This window comes from Stegostoma tigrinum, chromosome 22 (assembly GCF_030684315.1).
Source record: "Stegostoma tigrinum isolate sSteTig4 chromosome 22, sSteTig4.hap1, whole genome shotgun sequence".
In the NCBI taxonomy this organism is placed as follows: Eukaryota; Metazoa; Chordata; class Chondrichthyes; order Orectolobiformes; family Stegostomatidae; genus Stegostoma; species Stegostoma tigrinum.
Window position 1 is genome coordinate 36,924,658 of NC_081375.1, and position 17,656 is coordinate 36,942,313.

The following is a 17,656-nucleotide window of genomic DNA, read 5'->3' on the forward strand; positions in this document are numbered from 1 at the left end:
CCGGTACACAGTGGCATGGTTGTCAGCTCATCCACCCTGCAGTCTTCACACTCATCTGGACAAGTTGAAAGAACCTCAGACCTCAGGCAATTGCAAAGGATGAAGCTCCTTTGCTCCTGTCCTCTGGGTCCCCTTATCTGCCTCACATGCTGTCAGGTTCTTTTGTCCCTTATCATGTTTTAATTAAGACTATACTCTGTGCATGTTTGTCATCCATCTTTTGTGACTCAGGTACTTTAAACTCTGTTTCTATTTGCATACTTTTTGTGATCAATGTCTGAGGTTTCATGGCTCAGGATACTAATGGCCATTTTCATGAGTAACACTGTATCTTTCAGTATTCTAACTGCATCTCTCTTCATTCAGGAGGAAATGTGTGGACAAACTTGGTTCAGATGGTGGCTGAAGGTTTAAAAAAATAGAACTCTTACACCAGCCTGCCCACTTCTGGGTTAATTGGAGGTGAGAAGAAAGGAGAGGGCAACCCAGCCTGAGACCTAATGAAACTAAAGAAGTTTAGGTGCTGGATATATTAAGATTTAATTTGGTATGAATTAGTTGTAAAAGCATGGGAAGCCAGCAATTGGGTGGGGGGAGGAGTGAATTTATGGAGTGTAGTTAGTGCGATTAACTAAAATAAATCTCATTTAAAGTATGGACTTGGCCTCTGTTTAAATGTTCTAATGTTTAACACCCAGTCTGAATTAATGGACATGTGGCAGTAAAACCATTGGCAAATCCAAACTAGAAATAGTGGTTGATTTGAAGGATGATCAGCTTTCTGACGATGATACGTAACACAGGAAAATCTGTAGGAGGAGGAAAGAAAGTGATGGTAGGAGGATGTAACCAGTCCAGATCCAGGTGGTACTCTGGGATTTTCCCCAAACCTTTGGAAATGAAGTCACAATAACCAGGTGAGAACTGAGCAAGTGCCTTGGAAAACCACCGAGCCCAAATCAGATACACAACATCAATCCTTGTGATCTACCTCCCACACCCAACCCAGTGCTCCATGGCCAACCCTAGCCTTCAGTCTCCTGAAGTCCTCTAATAACCCCTTCTCAACCTCTCTCATGGAGGCCACCATTTGACATAACACTAACAGTTTTGATTTGGCTATGTACGGACTCGCCAACATGCAGAGGCAGAGCCTGGAAATTACAATACCCATGAGGGCAGGATCAACCGGGATCCTGGGTTCATGTCGCACTACAGGTGAGCCCGCCACACTATATACTCTCACACAAACGCACGCACACACACGCACACACACACACACACACACACACACACACACTCTTTCTTATACACACACTTTCTCACATAGATGCAGACATACACACATTCACTCATACAAACACACACACACCCTTTCTCACACAGACATGCTCACACTCTCTCTCTCACAGACACACACACACACACACACACACTCTTACTCTCTCTCACCCTCACACACGTGCGCACACATGCACACACAAAAATTTATGGATGAATTTGCATTTATAGATTTGTAATTGTAGATACATTCTATTTTGTTCAAAAAGCAAACAATTTGTAGACAGTCTACAATTTTATAAATTCCTACTTTAGAAGTAAAATGAATCTGACTCCAAGTTAAAACAGATAGATTCTAAACAAAGCTTCACACCTAAAATGCATTGTCTGACCTGCGATGTCACTTCCGGTATACTGATAAAACCTTTAATTATTTCGGGGCAGAGACTTGAAAGAAATCTTGCAATTTGCATATTAATCAATCAAAACCTGCATCTCCTTTCTAACTGATTAAAGATTTAACAGCAATCTTAGGTTTGTTCAATACATTCGCATCAGTTCTATGACCCTTTGACCTTTTAATAATAAATTCAATGCTTGATGCCACCTCTCTCACTAACACCTGAAGAAGGAGTGAGGCTCTGAAAGCTTGTGTTCTCAAACAAACCTGTGGGACTATGACCTGGTATTGTGTGATTTTTTTCACTTCACATTGCGACAGTTACATTAGGAGTTAGGAAGAAACTCAAGCAAAAGAAAGTGTCATAGCATATATTAACAAATGAGGCTTTTTTTTTTACAGACAGATGACACCCTTCCTACCAATGTGCCCTCGAGATGTTTTTTTGTTCACTCACACCAAGTCTGAGTGCAGACCCAGGTTCTGCTGATGAGGCAGGGCCTGCCAAAAAGTATATACTGTACCCAAAGCCGAGTGAGTGAGAGGTAGCAGACAGGGAGCATATTCTGGTGGATCAGAGAAGGTCATTGACCTTCTTATGGAATTGTGTATTCCACCCTGGGGACAGCACTAACCCAGATGACAATCTTTGGACACCCCTCTCCCTGCCACACAGACACTTTGACCTATCCGCAACACACCCCTCCTTTTCGACACTTCCTCTGGCATTTTATTTGCAGTTGATCTCTTCATTGAGAACTCTATCAGTCACCTTAATTTCACTGAGATAACTAGGTGTAGAGCTGGATGAACACAGCAGGCCAAGCAGCATCAGAGGAGCAGGAAAGCTGACATTTCGGGCCTAGACCCTTCATTTTCTGAAAAAGGGTCCAGGCCCAAAACGTCAGGTTTCCTGCCCCTATGATGCTGCTTGGCCTGCTGTGTTCATCCAGCTCTACACCTTGTTTTCTCAGATTCTCCAGCATCAGCAGTTCCTACTATCTCTGAAATACGTTAATTTCACTGCTCCCTTTACCCACTCTAACTTGTCTCCCTCTGAAAGATGGGTTAAGCTATTTCCAATCCTGTATTAGTACATAGTTTGCCTATAGGCTTTTTTTTTATTGGGAATTGATTTGGCTGGGGAAAGGTATTACTGTCTCCAGTGGTTTCAGGAGAACCTGTTGGAAGATGTTGATACTGAAATTGTACAAAAATGTCTTAGAAGAAATTGAGAATTGATACTTTGATTAAAGATGCATCCAAAGAGACAGAAACTCAGGCTAATATTTTTAAAAATCTATTTGAACATCAAGCCATCGTTTAAATTAATTCTAGACAAAGGAATGGGTAAACAATTTCTTTCAATCTCATCAATACTTTTCTTATTTGGCAAATCTTCTGGAGGAAAATTCCTGTCACCTGCATCAGTGACTGTGGATACTGGATCTCTAAGAATCTAAAAACAAAAATGTTTACAGCTTTTTTTTCAATTTGTATAAACAACCAAAACAGATACATGGAATTACAAAAAAAAGATATGCAGAGCTGCATGAGCTTGCGGACGATACAAAAGTTCGCAAAATATCAGACGTAGTGGCTCAGTGGTTAGCACCGTTGCCGCACAGATTCTTAAAAAGCACAATTGTTAATTGGATTTGTAAACAGAGCAAGAGATTATGGAAATAGAGATCATGTTAGCACTGAAAAAATCACTAAATTAACACCGGGGCTTGAACTGGGGCACTCTGAGCACCTCACTTCAGGAAAGTTGGAAATTCTTTATGAAGTGACCAGAGAAGGTTTACCACGATCTGACCAGGGATTCAGTGATGAAACTCTTCTGAAACAAATTCTTGAAAACAAGGTTGATAATCTGGGTAACAGAGATTTTGAAAGATGATAGACTCTTATATGGAAGAAGGATTCAGTCGATTGAGATGGTTAATAATCTGGCGTTATACATTTAAACAAAAAATACTCGTCGAAAGGTGAAATCTGGAAGCGATTTCACAATTTAGAAGGGAGTTAGAAATTAGTTAAGGCACTGATGAATAAAAATCAAACTCAACCACGGATGAAACATCAAACATGACTGCTCTTCTAAGGGCTAGTACGTGCGGTAAGGGCTGAACAGCCACCTTCCGCTTGGCGCTGAACTTTGTTGCTAGGTAACGATGCCGGCAGGCGCACGAAGGGCAACCGTGGGTCCTGAGCACCTCATCCAACATGGCGGCGACCAGGAACCGGCGCTCGTCCTGAGATGGCGGCGGGGGGGAGCAGGCTGACGATGGGGTCCGCGGTAAGGCCTGGGCGCTGCTGCCTCAACGCTTGGATGCCGGGGTGAGTGTGGGGCTCGGTTCCTGCTCAAGGCTGGGATTTGGGAGTGCGATGAGTTGTCGGGAGTGAAAGAGGTGTATTTGTGAGGGGGTTGCCGGAATGGGGAGCCTGAGGTTTGCTGGGGCGGGGAAGCTGGGCATGAGCCAGGGGCCCGGGCCCGGGACGAGGGGACCTAGGTCGGAGGGTGATGTGTAAAGCGCGGGCGTGAGAAGGATGAAGGGCATGAGAAATGGGAGAATGTGTCAGTGCGCTCCCTGTGAAAGGGAAATGGATTTGGAGGTGATTAAGCGTGGAAAGTAACGCAGGGAGAGATTTAGTGGGTGGATGTGGAATTGGGGGGGGTTTTGTTGTGGGAGAGAGTGTACGGAGATGCACGGGAGATGGGGACGTTGTCAGGGCAACCCGTAGGAGGGGAAAAAAAAGGTTTAGCTTGGCCCAGAGTTGGTGGAGAAGTGCCGCGGTGGACCTGGAGGGAACGTGGAGAAGGACATCGCAGGGTCGCTGGTTCCTGAAATGTAATCACTTTCTGCTCCCTCTTCCTCCTCTCCCCGCCCAAGGTTGGTTCCTGTACGTGGGTCTCGGTACAACCCTTATTACCTGGAACCTGAGGTAAACAAGGAGCGGCACCAGATCCCAGTTCCTGAACTTGGTCCGGAGGAGACTGCGGCTCTGGATCTCAGGTCCACCCGACCCATAAAGGCAGCACTAAGTAATCAGAGCAGTAGTGTCTTTTATGACTTTTTGATTAGGTCAGTAAATGGTCTGAGTTTTTTTTTAAAACCCACCTCCGTACTTGTCTGTCTCAACCTAGTCTGATTGTCTTGGTCCGTGTCACTAAATGTGAACACCTTCATGGGGTAAATTGGAGAGATTCGTTTACTTGACAGTGAGAGAGTGGATCCTGAATTTGTGATGCATCCTGGTTATTTGTAGTGTGGACCACAGAACCCTGGATTGCAATTATGTTCCAGATAACAAAGTTTGGAGCTGGATGAACACAGCAGGCCAAGCAGCATCTTAGGAGCACAAAAGCTGATGTTTTGGGCCTAGACCCTTCATCAGAAAAGGAGGATGGGGACAGAGGGGAAGGTGGATAGACGAGAAGACAGGTGGAGAGGAGACAGACAAGTTAAAGGGGCGGGGATGGAGCCTGTAGAGGTGAGTGTAGTTGGGGAGGTAGGAAGGGGATAGGTCAGTCCGGGGAGGACGGACAGGTCAAGGGGGCGGGATGAGGTTAGGAGGTAGGGAATGGGGGTGCTACTTGAGGTGGGAAGAGGGGATAGGTGAGAGGAAGAACAGGTTAGGCAGGCGGGGACGAGCTGGTCTGATTTTGGGATGGGGTCAGGGGAGGGGAGATTTTGAAGCGTGTGAAATGCACATTGATACCATTGGGCTGCAGGGTTCCCAAGCGGAATATGAGTTGCTGTTCCTGCAACCTATGGGTGGCATCATTGTGGCACCGCAGGAGGCCCAGGCTGGACATGTCGTCTAAGGAATGTGAGGGGGAGTTAAAATGGTTCACGACTGGGAGGTGCAGTTGTTTACTGCAAACCGAGCGTAGGTGTTCTGCAAAGTGGTCCCCAAGCCTCCGCTTGGTTCCCCAATGTAGAGGAAGCCACAATGGGTACAGCGGATGCAGTATACCACATTGGTAGATGTGCAGGTGAACATCTTGATGTAGAAAGTCATCTTGGGGCTTGGGATGTGGGTGAGGGAGGAGGTGTAGGGGCAAGTGTAGCACTTCCTGCGGTTGCAGAGGAAAGTGCCAGGTGTGGTGGGGTTGGATGGGAGTGTGGAGCGGACAAGGGAGTCCCGGAGAGAGTGGTCTTTCCGGAAGGCAGACAAGGGTGGGGATGGAAAAATGGCTTTGGTGGTGTGGTCGGATTGCAGATGGCGGAAGTGTTGGAGGATGATGCGTTGTATCCGGAGGTTGATGGGGTGGTATGTGAGGACAAGGGGGATTCTCTTTTGGCTGTTATTGCGGAGTCAGTGTGTGAGGGATGAGTTACAGGAAATGCGGGAGACACGGTCGAAGGCGTTCTTGACCACTGTCGGGGGGATGTTGCAGTCCTTGAAGAACGAGGGCATCTGGGATGTGCGGGAGTGGAATGCCTCATCCTGGGAGCAGATGCGGCGGAGGCAAAGGAATTGGCAATAAGGGATGAAATTTTTTCAGGAATGTGGGTGTCAGGATGTGTATTCCAGGTAGCATTGGGAGTCGGTGGGCTTGAAATGGATATTGGTGGCTAGGTGGGTGCCTGAGATGGAGACAGAGGGGTCCAGGAAGGGGAGGGATGTGTTGGAGATGATCCAGGTGAACTTGAGGTTGGGGTGGAAATTGTTGGTGAAGGACATGAACTGTTCGAGCTCCTCTCGGGAGCATGAGGCGGCACCGATACAGTCATCGATGTAATGGAGGAAGAGGTGGGGTTTAGGGCCAGTGTAGGTACGGAAGAGGGACTGTTCCACGTAACCTACAAAGAGGCAGGCATAGCTTGGGCCCATGCGGGTGCGCATGACCACCCCCTTTGTCTGTAGGAAGTGCCACCACCTAAGACATTTTTACATCCCCACCCTTGTCTGCCTTCCGGAAAGACCACTCTCTCTGGGACTCCCTTGTCCGCTCCACACTCCCATCCAACCCCACCACACCCGGCACTTTCCTCTGCAACCACAGGAAGTGCTACACTTGCCCCCACACCTCCGCCCTCACCCCCATCCCAGGCCCCAAGATGATTTTCCATATCAAGTAGATGTTCACCTACACATCTGCCAATGTGGTATATTGCATCCACTGTACCTGTTGTGGCTTCCTCTATACTGGAGAAACCAAGTGGAGCTTGGAGAGTGCTTTGCAGAACACCTCTGCTTGGATTGCAACAAACAACTGCACCTCCCGGTCGTGAACCGTTTCAACTCCCCCTCCCATTCCTCAGACGACATGTCCATCCTGGGCCTCCTGCAGTGCCACAATGATGCCACCTGAAGGTTGCAGGAACAGCAACTCAAATTCCACTTGGGAACCCTGCAGCCCAATGGTATCAACGTGGATTTCACAAGCTTCAAAATCTCCCCTCCCCCCACTGCATCCCAAGACCAGCCCAGCTCATCTCTGCCTCCCTAACCTGTTCTTCCTTTCACTTATCCCCTCCTCCCACCTCAAGCCACACCCCCATTCCCTACCTTCTAACCTCATCCCACCCCCTGGACTTGTCCGTCCTCCCCAGACTAACCTATCCCCTCCCTACCTCCCCACCTATACTCATCTCTACAGGCTCCATGCCTGCCCCTTTAACTTGTCTGTCTCCTCTCCACCTGTCTTCTCGTCTATCCACCTTCGATCTGCCTCCCCCTCTCTCCCTATTTATTTCAGAACCCTCTCACCATCCCCCTTTTCTGATGAAGGGTCTAGGTTCGAAACATCAGCTTTTGTGCTCCTAAGATACTGCTTGGCCTGCTGTGTTCATCCAGCTCCACACTTTGTTATCTTGGATTCTCCAGCATCTGCAGTTCCCATTATCTCTGTTGCAATTGTGTTCTGCTTGTTTGTTTTAAAAAACACAAAAATCGACCTCCCAGACTAAAGCTACAAGTTAAAATATCTAGATTAATTTTATTGCAATGTTCTGAGGAATCAGTATTACACAATTAGTTACTGCCATTGCAGCCCTCAGAACAATAAAGTTAAATTAGCACATTGAAGCAACCTGATGTTCTCCTGCATTCCACTCTTTGTTAACTTGAGGCAATCTAAGAGCCTGCTCATGTCCTAATTCATATTAGGCCGTGCTCACCTATCACCACAAATGTTCATTGACCAACATTGGCTTAAACGATATTTCAATTTTAGAATTGATAACCATGTTTTCAAATTTCTCCATGGTCTCTTTCCTCATTTCTCTAAATTCCCAAATACCTATACTACTACAACTGTCGGCTTTTTGTGCATCCTTTGTTTGCATGGGACCTTCAGCAAAAATAATGTTCCATGATGCTTCATAAGGACATGTTTGAGATGCACTGTAATAGGATTGGAGAGTAGGTTTGAAGAAGTGTCTTTGTTAATGTTTTGTAGAGGTAGAAAATATATGGGAGATGTAGATTGTCAAGTTTTACACACATCTGGTCTTATGTTTGTTCCATGTTGACGTGTACTCTGAGAAAATAACATTTGTCTTACTATAAATGCTTTCAGCAAGTTCATCAACATGATGATGCAGCAAGGTCAGAAATTACTGTCGAGATCGATCATGAGCAAGGTAATGTCTGCTTGTTCTTCTGTCCTGTAAGCTGCAGGATTTGTCCTGCGTTTCTAGACAGGTATCAGACAGTGAATAGGAATGGGCAAGAGAACTTCTCTGGGGGAATGAGGATGAGGGAACACCAGTGATACCTTGACAATGCATGTGGCATAGTATAATGTCATGTGACCTTAAATAGCACAATATATTACCACTTAACTCAATATTTTATACCTTTTACCTTGCTTCCCCAACCAGCATTAAATAGTGACAGATCCCTCGTCTGCATCAGAACTGTGCACTGGTATTATACAGGAATTGGCCCCACCACTGGTGTACCCCAGTTTATCTAAAGACTTGTCCCTACCAGTAATATTCAGGGACAGACGTGCAACCTCCCTGACATTGCGTGCCCCCACACACACACGCACGCACAATTTGCAGGTGCGGACCACGTTTAGTTCAGGAGTATCAGATCTGGAACTATTTATTCACTGCTTTGTGTGTTTCATTAGTCTCAGAAAAATATCATGAACCCAGAAGTACTCAATAGCGTAATCAATGCTATGGTCTAATGAGACAAATTGTATTCCTAGACTTTTGAATCAATTAAACGGAAGCAAATTGAAAGTTACCACAAAGCATCAGAGTCTGAGAAAGATGCCATTGAGTGCAACCCATACAAGATCTTCCACCAAGCTTTAGAAAACTGTAAACCTGTCATTGGGTTGACAAGCATACAACGTGGTGGCAAATCCTACCAGGTAAGACTAGGACAGCACTTTTCATCCTGTTCTTATTTTGTACTGAATAAGCAGATAGTTTGTTTGATTTAAAGAAAATACTGGATCCATTGTTCTTGGCGTATGCTCCAAACTCTGTTCCTTCAGCCGAAAAGTGGCAAATGGAGTTTAATTTTGATAAATGTGAGGTTCTGTGTTTTGGAAAGGCAAATCAAGGCAGGACTTGTATACTTAATGGTAAGGTCCTGCAAGTGTTGCTGAACAGAGACCGCGGAGTGCAGTTTCATAGTTCTTTGAAAGTGGAGTCACAGGTAGATGGGATAGTGAAAAAGGGGTTTTAGCATATTAAAGATAACCAAGTGTGAAGCTGGATGAACACAGCAGGCCAAACAGCATGTCAGGAGCACAAACGCTGATGTTTTGGGCCTAGACGCTTCATCAGAGATCATATTTGTCTTTATTGGTCAGTCCTATGAGGATAGGAGTTGGGAGGTCGTGTTGTGGCTGCATAGGACATTGGTTAGGCCACTTTTGGAACACTGTGTACAATATTGTCTCCCTGCTATAGGAACAATGTTGAGAAACTTTAAAGGATACAGAAGATATTTGCCAGAGTGTGGCTGGGGTTGGAGGTTTTGAGCAAAATGGAGAGGTTGAAGAGGCTGGGGCTATTTTACCTGGAATGTTGAAGGCTGAGGGGTGACCTTTAGAGGTTTATAAAATCATGAACATGGATAGGGTAAACAGGCAAGGTCTTTTCCCCAGGGTGGAGGAGTTCAAATCTAGTAGGTATAGGTTAACAATGAAAGAGGAAAGATATGAAAGGGATCTAAGGTGAAACATTTTCCTGCAGAGGGTGGTACGAGTGTGGAATGAGCTGCCAGAGGAAATCGTGGAGGCTGGTACATATGCAACATTTAAAAGGCATCTGGATAGGCATATGAGTAGAAAGTATTTAGAGCGATATGGGCCAAATGCTGGCAAACAGGGCTAGATTTATTTAGGATATTTGGTTGGCATGGATGGGATGCACCGAACAATGCAGTACATCTCTGACTCTAAGTTGCTGACACTAGGCTCACCCTCTCTCCTTAGCAATAATCTGAAGTCAAGGTGGCCCATTTGCACTCTTTGATGTTATGTTTGATCCCAAGATGAGTTTTCAACTCCATTATTGCCATCACTAAGACTGCCTGTTTCCACTTCTATTAGCTTATCAGCCAAACCTTTGTTCATGATTTTGATATTTCTAGACTTGACTGTTCTGATGCACTCAGAGTTGGTATGTAAATCTACACTTTGTAAACTTGAAATCATTCAAATTTCTACTTGTATCTTTTAACAAGCCCTGTTCCGCTGTCATCTGTGCTTGCAACCTGTATGGTAATCAGTCAAACAAATCTTGATTTTTAAGATTCATTATCACTCTATGGCCTTGCCTGTCTTTTTCAGCAATCTCCTGCAGCCTACAACCCTCCAAAATACCTATTAACAAAAGACTGCACATTGGAGCAGGAGGAGGCAATTCAGCCCCTTGAGCATGCGTTGCCATTTGATACGATCATTACTGGTCTCATTTCAGATTCAGTTCCACTCTACTGTTTGTAACCCATATGCTAATCAAAAATCTCTAACTCCTTTTCCAATTTTACTTTGTTTCAACATCCATTGTAGTCTGGGGACTAAATTCTCTCACACTTGTCCTTTTGTAGTCCTCCAATGGTGACTGTACCTTATTTGTGTAAGTCTCAAGTGCTGGAATTTTTTCACTACACGTTTCTGCATTGCTTAACTCAGTCAAGCTGTTTGACGTGATTTGCTGTTGTATTTTATTAGTCTTGTTGCTTTGAGTTCATGTCTTGCCTCTGTGTGCTACTGCTTGTTCTGATTTAATGCAGTACTTAAAAAAAACTCAGCTGTGCACAAATTAGATGGTGCCAGGCTCTATCAAACGCTCCAGTTCTGATGTGTGTACACATTCATATTAACCTATTATTCTGTACAAAGACTATTTTTGGTGCTATTGTAGTTTTAAACTAGTGACCCAGTTCATTTTTTTTAAAATGCAGGTTCCAACACCTCTTACTGATAATCGTCGACGTTTCCTAGCTATGAAATGGTTAATTACTGAATGCCGTGAGAATCGGCACCGCCGCACTCACATGTATGAGAAATTATCACAGGAGTTGCTGGCTGCATTTAACAATGAGGGTAATGTGGTCAAGAGGAAACATGACCTTCACAAAATGGCTGAAGCAAATAGAGCTTTTGCCCATTTTAGGTGGTGGTAAGGCTGCACGAGGAAATAATTGAGTCTGGGATTGATTTCAGTGTGGAGCAGCCTGCAGATTGTCTTCCACCTCCCTGGCGGTGTCTTCATCACATTATTTCACTGCAGCAACTATGTCAACATTGTAAAAAATAAACCTTCCTTTGCTGAAATTCTACCCTGGAGTCTTTTCTGTTGTAGAAGCTGTTTAAATTTAAAGGTGAGAACAACTTGGAGGCTGTAAGCACTGTCACCATGTTTTTGTTGAAAGCTCAGAGCGTTTGCTGGAGCACCTTAGATTGTGAACTAAAAACAGTAACTAGAGGAAGAGTCTGCACCTGCTGTAAGCAGTCACTATATGGCAAAAGTCAGAATTGTGGATGGAAAACTGTTCTTGGATGTTTTCTACCCTCCCATTAAAGTATTCAGGCTCTAGTTTAGTTATCTAACAGTCACAATCAATTGTTGCAATATGCAGGTTATAATCAGCACAATGAAGGATGAATTCAAACTCCAATTTCAAGAGTAACTTTTATTTGCATCACAAATCATTCCAACATACCCAAATACAAAGTTCAAAATGCCAGAATTTAGGCTGAAATCACATATGAAATACACAAACATACTCAATAACCACATCACAGGGAGGAACCACTTTCATGCCTTTCCCAGCAGGCCTGATGTTTGATGCACTCAAATAGAACAGGCACCAATGAAATAGTGAAATGTAAAGTGCTAGTCCAAAAACAGTAGGGCTCAAACTTTGCAGTTCACAATAAAATTAAACACATTTATTCAGTTCTGCAACTCAGAAGATAGTAAATGGTGGGTTTATCCAAGAACAAGACTGGAGACCCCACCAGGTGGGATTTTTCTAGGTCGAAATGGTTGCGTAGGCATGACAGGGCTGGGTGGGGGTTCTTCCTTCATTCCCTGGGCCACTTCTTGGTTTTCAGTTTCAAGGTTGCCTGAACAAAAAGCACAAACAAACTAGAACCTCTCTCTCTCTCCCCCTGGTGAGTCAGAATCAGCTGATGCAAGTCTAAATAGTATTGAATTACTAAGTTAAAGTTAAACTATGTCCTAAAGTAAATCAATATACATGTGACATCCTAATAAAATGTGAGGCTGGATGAACACAGCAGGCCAAGCAGCATCTCAGGAGCACAAAAGCTGACGTTTCGGGCCTAGACCCTTCATCAGAGAGGGGGATGGGGGGAGGGAACTGGAATAAATAGGGAGAGAGGGGGAGGCGGACCGAAGATGGAGAGTAAAGAAGATAGGTGGAGAGGGTGTAGGTGGGGAGGTAGGAAGGGGATAGGTCAGTCCAGGGAAGACGGACAGGTCAAAGAGGTGGGATGAGGTTAGTAGGTAGCTGGGGGTGCGGCTTGGGGTGGGAGGAAGGGATGGGTGAGAGGAAGAACAGGTTAGGGAGGCAGAGACAGGTTGGACTGGTTTTGGGATGCAGTGGGTGGGGTGGGGTGGGGTGGGGGGGGGGGGGGGAGAAGAGCTGGGCTGGTTGTGTGGTGCAGTGGGGGGAGGGGATGAACTGGGCTGGTTTAGGGATGCAGTAGGGGAAGGGGAGATTTTGAAACTGGTGAAGTCCACATTGATACCATATGGCTGCAGGGTTCCCAGGCGGAATATGAGTTGCTGTTCCTGCAACCTTCGGGTGGCATCATTGTGGCAGTGCAGGAGGCCCATGATGGACATGTCATCAAGAGAATGGGAGGGGGAGTGGAAATGGTTTGCGACTGGGAGGTGCAGTTGTTTGTTGCGAACTGAGCGGAGGTGTTCTGCAAAGCAGTCCCCAAGCCTCCGCTTGGTTTCCCCAATGTAGAGGAAGCCGCACCGGGTACACCACCCAAGACATTTTTCCATCCCCTCCCCTGTCTGCTTTCCGGAGAGACCACTCTCTCCGTGACTCCCTTGTTCGCTCCACACTGCCCTCCAACCCCACCACACCCGGCACCTTCCCCTGCAACCGCAGGAAATGCTACACTTGTCCCCACACCTCCTCCCTCACCCCTATCCCAGGCCCCAAGATGACATTCCACATTAAGCAGAGGTTCACCTGCACATCTGCCAATGTGGTATACTGCATCCACTGTACCCGGTGCGGCTTCCTCTACATTGGGGAAACCAAGCGGAGGCTTGGGGACCGCTTTGCAGAACACCTCCGCTCAGTTCACAACAAACAACTGCACCTCCCAGTCGCAAACCATTTCCACTCCCCCTCCCATTCTCTTGATGACATGTCCATCATGGGCCTCCTGCACTGCCACAATGATGCTACCCGAAGGTTGCAGGAACAGCAACTCATATTCCGCCTGGGAACCCTGCAGCCATATGGTATCAATGTGGACTTCAGTTTCAAAATCTCCCCTTCCCCTACTGCATCCCTAAACCAGCCCAGTTCATCCCCTCCCCCCCCACTGCACCACACAACCAGCCCAGCTCTTCCCCCCCCACCCACTGCATCCCAAAACCAGTCCAACCTGTCTCTGCCTCCCTAACCGGTTCTTCCTCTCACCCATCCCTTCCTCCCACCCCAAGCCGCACCCCCAGCTACCTACTAACCTCATCCCACCTCTTTGACCTGTCCGTCTTCCCTGGACTGACCTATCCCCACCTACACTCTCTCCACCTATCTTCTTTACTCTCCATCTTCGGTCCGCCTCCCCCTCTCTCCCTATTTATTCCAGTTCCCTCCCCCCATCCCCCTCTCTGATGAAGGGTCTAGGCCCGAAACGTCAGCTTTTGTGCTCCTGAGATGCTGCTTGGCCTGCTGTGTTCATCCAGCCTCACATTTTATTATCTTGGAATTTCCAGCATCTGCAGTTCCCATTATCTCTGATACATGTGACATCCTGTCTGGTTTTACAATACACAGTATTTAGAATAGGGCTGACTGCAGGCAAATGAAACCGCCACTTCCTTACAGCAACTGCAGAGGAACAGGAATTTCAACTCAGGAATGCCTGGTACATCAAGTATTCTGATAGAGATGCTGTGGTGGATTTAATCCCTTGGACAGGTGGGAATTCTGCTAGACTCATTCTGGTTCTTAGAGCAAACTTCCCAAGTCGTGGGGTACATTATTAGGAAGTGGGAGGAGAACAACCATATTGGATCGATCAGATCTTCCCTTAAGTAATAAAATTTCAAAGTTCCTAGCACCACATCCAGTGCATTGCTACATTTCACCAAATGGCCAGGGAACAAGAGGCAGATGACATAAGGAAAAGCAAGCATTTTAACACCTGCAGGTAGTGCAATAGGAAAACAACATTTGAATTAAAAAGGTAATGTATCACCAATCTTGGTGGTTCTATCCTCTGAAAACACTTTCAATTGTGCTACTGGTGGTTGGCCTAAGTAGATCACTTCTCACAGCAATGCCTTATTATATGGCACCTAATGTGGAATGGATCACATTTGAAGATCATACCTGTTCCAGTCTCCAACACATTGATAAGTAAAAACAAGCACCAACTTATCCACAGGGTTTACCTACCTTAAATTCACTATCTTTTCCTCCTCCGAGAATCTTTTAGTGACTGCTGATCACCGATACACCAACACCCTGAACTGAACCCTTCAAATGTACCCATTCCCTGCTTAAGCAGAAACCAGAACTCCACATATTTCCACAAACAAAAAATACAAATTTTGTCGAAGGGTAAACTGAAAATCAAAAAACGTTATAAACTAATGTATTCAATGCACAAGGGACTAAAATACAGCACAGCAGGAGTCTGCAGGCTATCCATGCATTAAAATCACAGGAAAAGGATCACTTAAGTGTGATTCAAAAGATGATCGCACAAGACCCACACAGTTGAACCTTGCCAGGTTTAAGTTAGCATTAATTGACCCAACATGGGTCTTGCAGGATTATAGTCAGCCTCCACTGCCATAGTGTCCAAATTTTTAATTATTTTAAAGCAGCAGCCTAGAGGGGTACAACATAGGGAAATTATATCAATCAACTGGGTCATAACACGAGCAAATGATCTTTATTCACACTGGAGTTCAATCTCATTCTAGCCAAGGGGTCTGGAAACATCAAATTATGGTCTGGGACTCAACTGGTGAATGTGCCTATCATATTCTGGTTACCTTGAATAGAGCATCAATTCATATTAATAGGTAGGTTAACAACTCTAATAAAGTGGGAAAACACTGTATATGCATGTTATGTGATTATCCATCATCAGAAGTTTCTAGCAGTTGAAGTTACTACCACCTCAATCTCCCCCCTTCAGCAAATTAGGTCTGGATCTTTGCTCAGCAATTTTGTGCAATGCTAATGAATTTGCAGACAGCATTATGATGGAGGACAACACAAGAGGAAAGTGAACAATGGCCAGTCAGCTCCTCTAAACTTTGCATTTTGTTGGTAATACTGGAATTATCACCAATGATTATATACCGTTAAGGATTTCCCTAAAGTTCCAAGTATTTCCCAAGTTAGGAAAAATTTTTGAACAAAATACAAGGGGGAGGTTAAAAATTGTTCAAGTTGGTACTGAAGTCTTTCAATTTAGAATTCAGGTAGAGAGAGAAAAGATGGCACCTTTCAAAACAAAAGAAAGAATGTCCCAAGTATTTTATAACCAAATGCATATGATATGCAAAATCACATGTAATTGTAGAAGCCAATTTCCATGCAGCAAGCATTTACAAACATCATTGCCAGAGTGACCCGACATCAAATTGAGGGAAAGTTAGGCTATAAAACAGGAGCTGGATCAGTAGTTGAAATGTGGTACGACAAGGAGGTGGGCTAATCAAGAAAAGGATGCATTTTAGGCAGCACTAAAAAATGAAGTCAAGGAATTAAACTTGTTAGTTTCTAATCAGTCAATCTATGCTAGTATTAACAGTCCCTTTGTGCACATTATACATAATCTAAAGTGACTCAACTTACAGAAGGAGGTTAAGCAACAGAGCAGAGAAATTCCACCTGTTGAACTTTTACTGCTGTGTCCTTTGTGTTGATTGTTGCAGTTGCAAATATTCAAAAATGACAACCATTTCCACTCCCCCTCCCATTCTTTAGATAACATGTCCATCATGGGCCTCCTGCAGTGCCACAATGATGCCACCCGAAGGTTGCAGGAACGGCAACTCATATTCCGCTTGGGAACCCTGCAGCCCAATGGTATCAATGTGGACTTCACCAGCTTTAAAATCTCCCCTTCCCCCACCGCATCCCAAAACCAGCCCAGCTCTTCCCCTCCACCCACTGCATCCCAAAACCAGTCCAACCTGTCTCTGCCTCCCACCCATTCCTTCCTCCCACCCACTAACCTCATCCCACCTCAGTCTTTGTCAGTCTTCCCTGGACTGACCTATCCCCTCCTCTCCACCTATCTTTTCTCTCCATCTTCGGTCTGCCTTCCCCCCCCTCCCTATTTATTCTAGAACCCTCACCCCATCCCCCTCTCTGAAGAAGGGTCTAGGCCCGAAACGTCAGCTTTTGTGCTCCTGAGCCTGCTGTGTTCATCCAGCCTCACATTTTATTATCTTGGATTCTCCAGCATCTGCAGTTCCCATTATCACTAAAGTTTCACTCTCTTGTCTCAAAGATGGTAGACTACCTTGGATCCAATTTAACATGATACCCAAGCTATTACTGCTGGGAGGAGGCTTGGAAATTTGCTTCAGATTTCTAACATACAAGTGTTGGCATATTTTACTAGTCATCTCAGATATGGATTTTGTCAAAGTTTTGCCATTGATCATTTTATTGGTGGTCAGGAATAGCTGTACATTTGTAAATTACTGTCAGACAGAAAGCCCTTCCTGCATATAGGTGGATAGGTAATTGACAAGTGTTTAGGTTGAGATCATTACCTGAGTCGGAGCTGCAACTTATCCTTTAACTGTAGTGATGAGCTAACAGTAAATTTTTTGACTACTTCCACAATTCAAAATTTATTCCCATTTTTAAAAATCAAGGTAGTGGAGGTGAATAACAGATCTAAAATGTGCCTGTCAAAAGTTTAAAGTTAAGTAGGCTCCACAAATTCAAAGTTTATTGTATCTTCTTCACCACTGCTGGAAGCCAGGCATTCAGCATCCAGTTTGCATTTCTCTTGTTGTTTAGTGCCACACTTAGAGATTTGGCTCATCAATTGTGTTAGTGCATTGTCTATCTTTGCAACAGATAATAGTCTCCCTTTTCAAAATACTTTGAACAGGGGCAAAAAGTAAATTATCTAACTCTACTATGGGAATTTCAACCCAGCTTTCTGAATATTTCCAGGTTACTTCAATTTGCATCCACTCAGACATCTAAAAAACACAATCTCATGTTTACTTCATAATGAGACTCAATCAGGTCATTGCTTATCATTTTCAACTCCAGTCAAGA

The 17,656-nt window shown here is 44.9% G+C and overlaps 2 protein-coding genes across 4 annotated transcripts in view; one reads left to right on the forward strand and one right to left on the reverse strand.

Moving 5' to 3' along the window:
- The first annotated feature begins 3,868 nt into the window (after window positions 1-3,868).
- On the forward strand, window positions 3,869-11,447 carry mrps7 (mitochondrial ribosomal protein S7). The gene is made up of 5 exons (XM_048555230.2): window positions 3,869-4,024; window positions 4,579-4,770; window positions 8,217-8,280; window positions 8,859-9,026; window positions 11,075-11,447. Exons 1-5 carry the CDS (start codon window positions 3,945-3,947, stop codon window positions 11,294-11,296), a joined length of 726 nt encoding a protein of 241 aa, XP_048411187.2. The 5' UTR covers window positions 3,869-3,944; the 3' UTR covers window positions 11,297-11,447.
- Window positions 11,448-11,786: 339 nt separating this feature from the next.
- jpt1b (Jupiter microtubule associated homolog 1b) overlaps window positions 11,787-17,656 on the reverse strand; it is a 32,651-nt gene continuing 26,781 nt past the window's right edge. For 2 of the 3 annotated variants that reach the window (XM_048555255.2, XM_048555254.2), the window contains exon 5: window positions 11,787-12,242. In XM_048555255.2, coding sequence (XP_048411212.1) covers window positions 12,106-12,242 — 137 coding nt within the window. In that variant the 3' untranslated portion in view covers window positions 11,787-12,105. The remainder of the gene's footprint in view (window positions 12,243-17,656) is intronic. The other variant, XM_048555257.2, reaches the window with a different exon arrangement.

Bases quoted from the DNA above. Each gene is read 5' to 3' on its own strand.
- mrps7 (XM_048555230.2), top strand. From the start codon at position 3,945: ATGGCGGCGGGGGGGAGCAGGCTGACGATGGGGTCCGCGGTAAGGCCT. The intron at 8,281-8,858 runs GTAATGTCTGCT...TTGTATTCCTAG, and splicing joins CGAGATCGATCATGAGCAAG to ACTTTTGAATCAATTAAACG. The intron at 9,027-11,074 runs GTAAGACTAGGA...TTTAAAATGCAG, and splicing joins GTGGTGGCAAATCCTACCAG to GTTCCAACACCTCTTACTGA.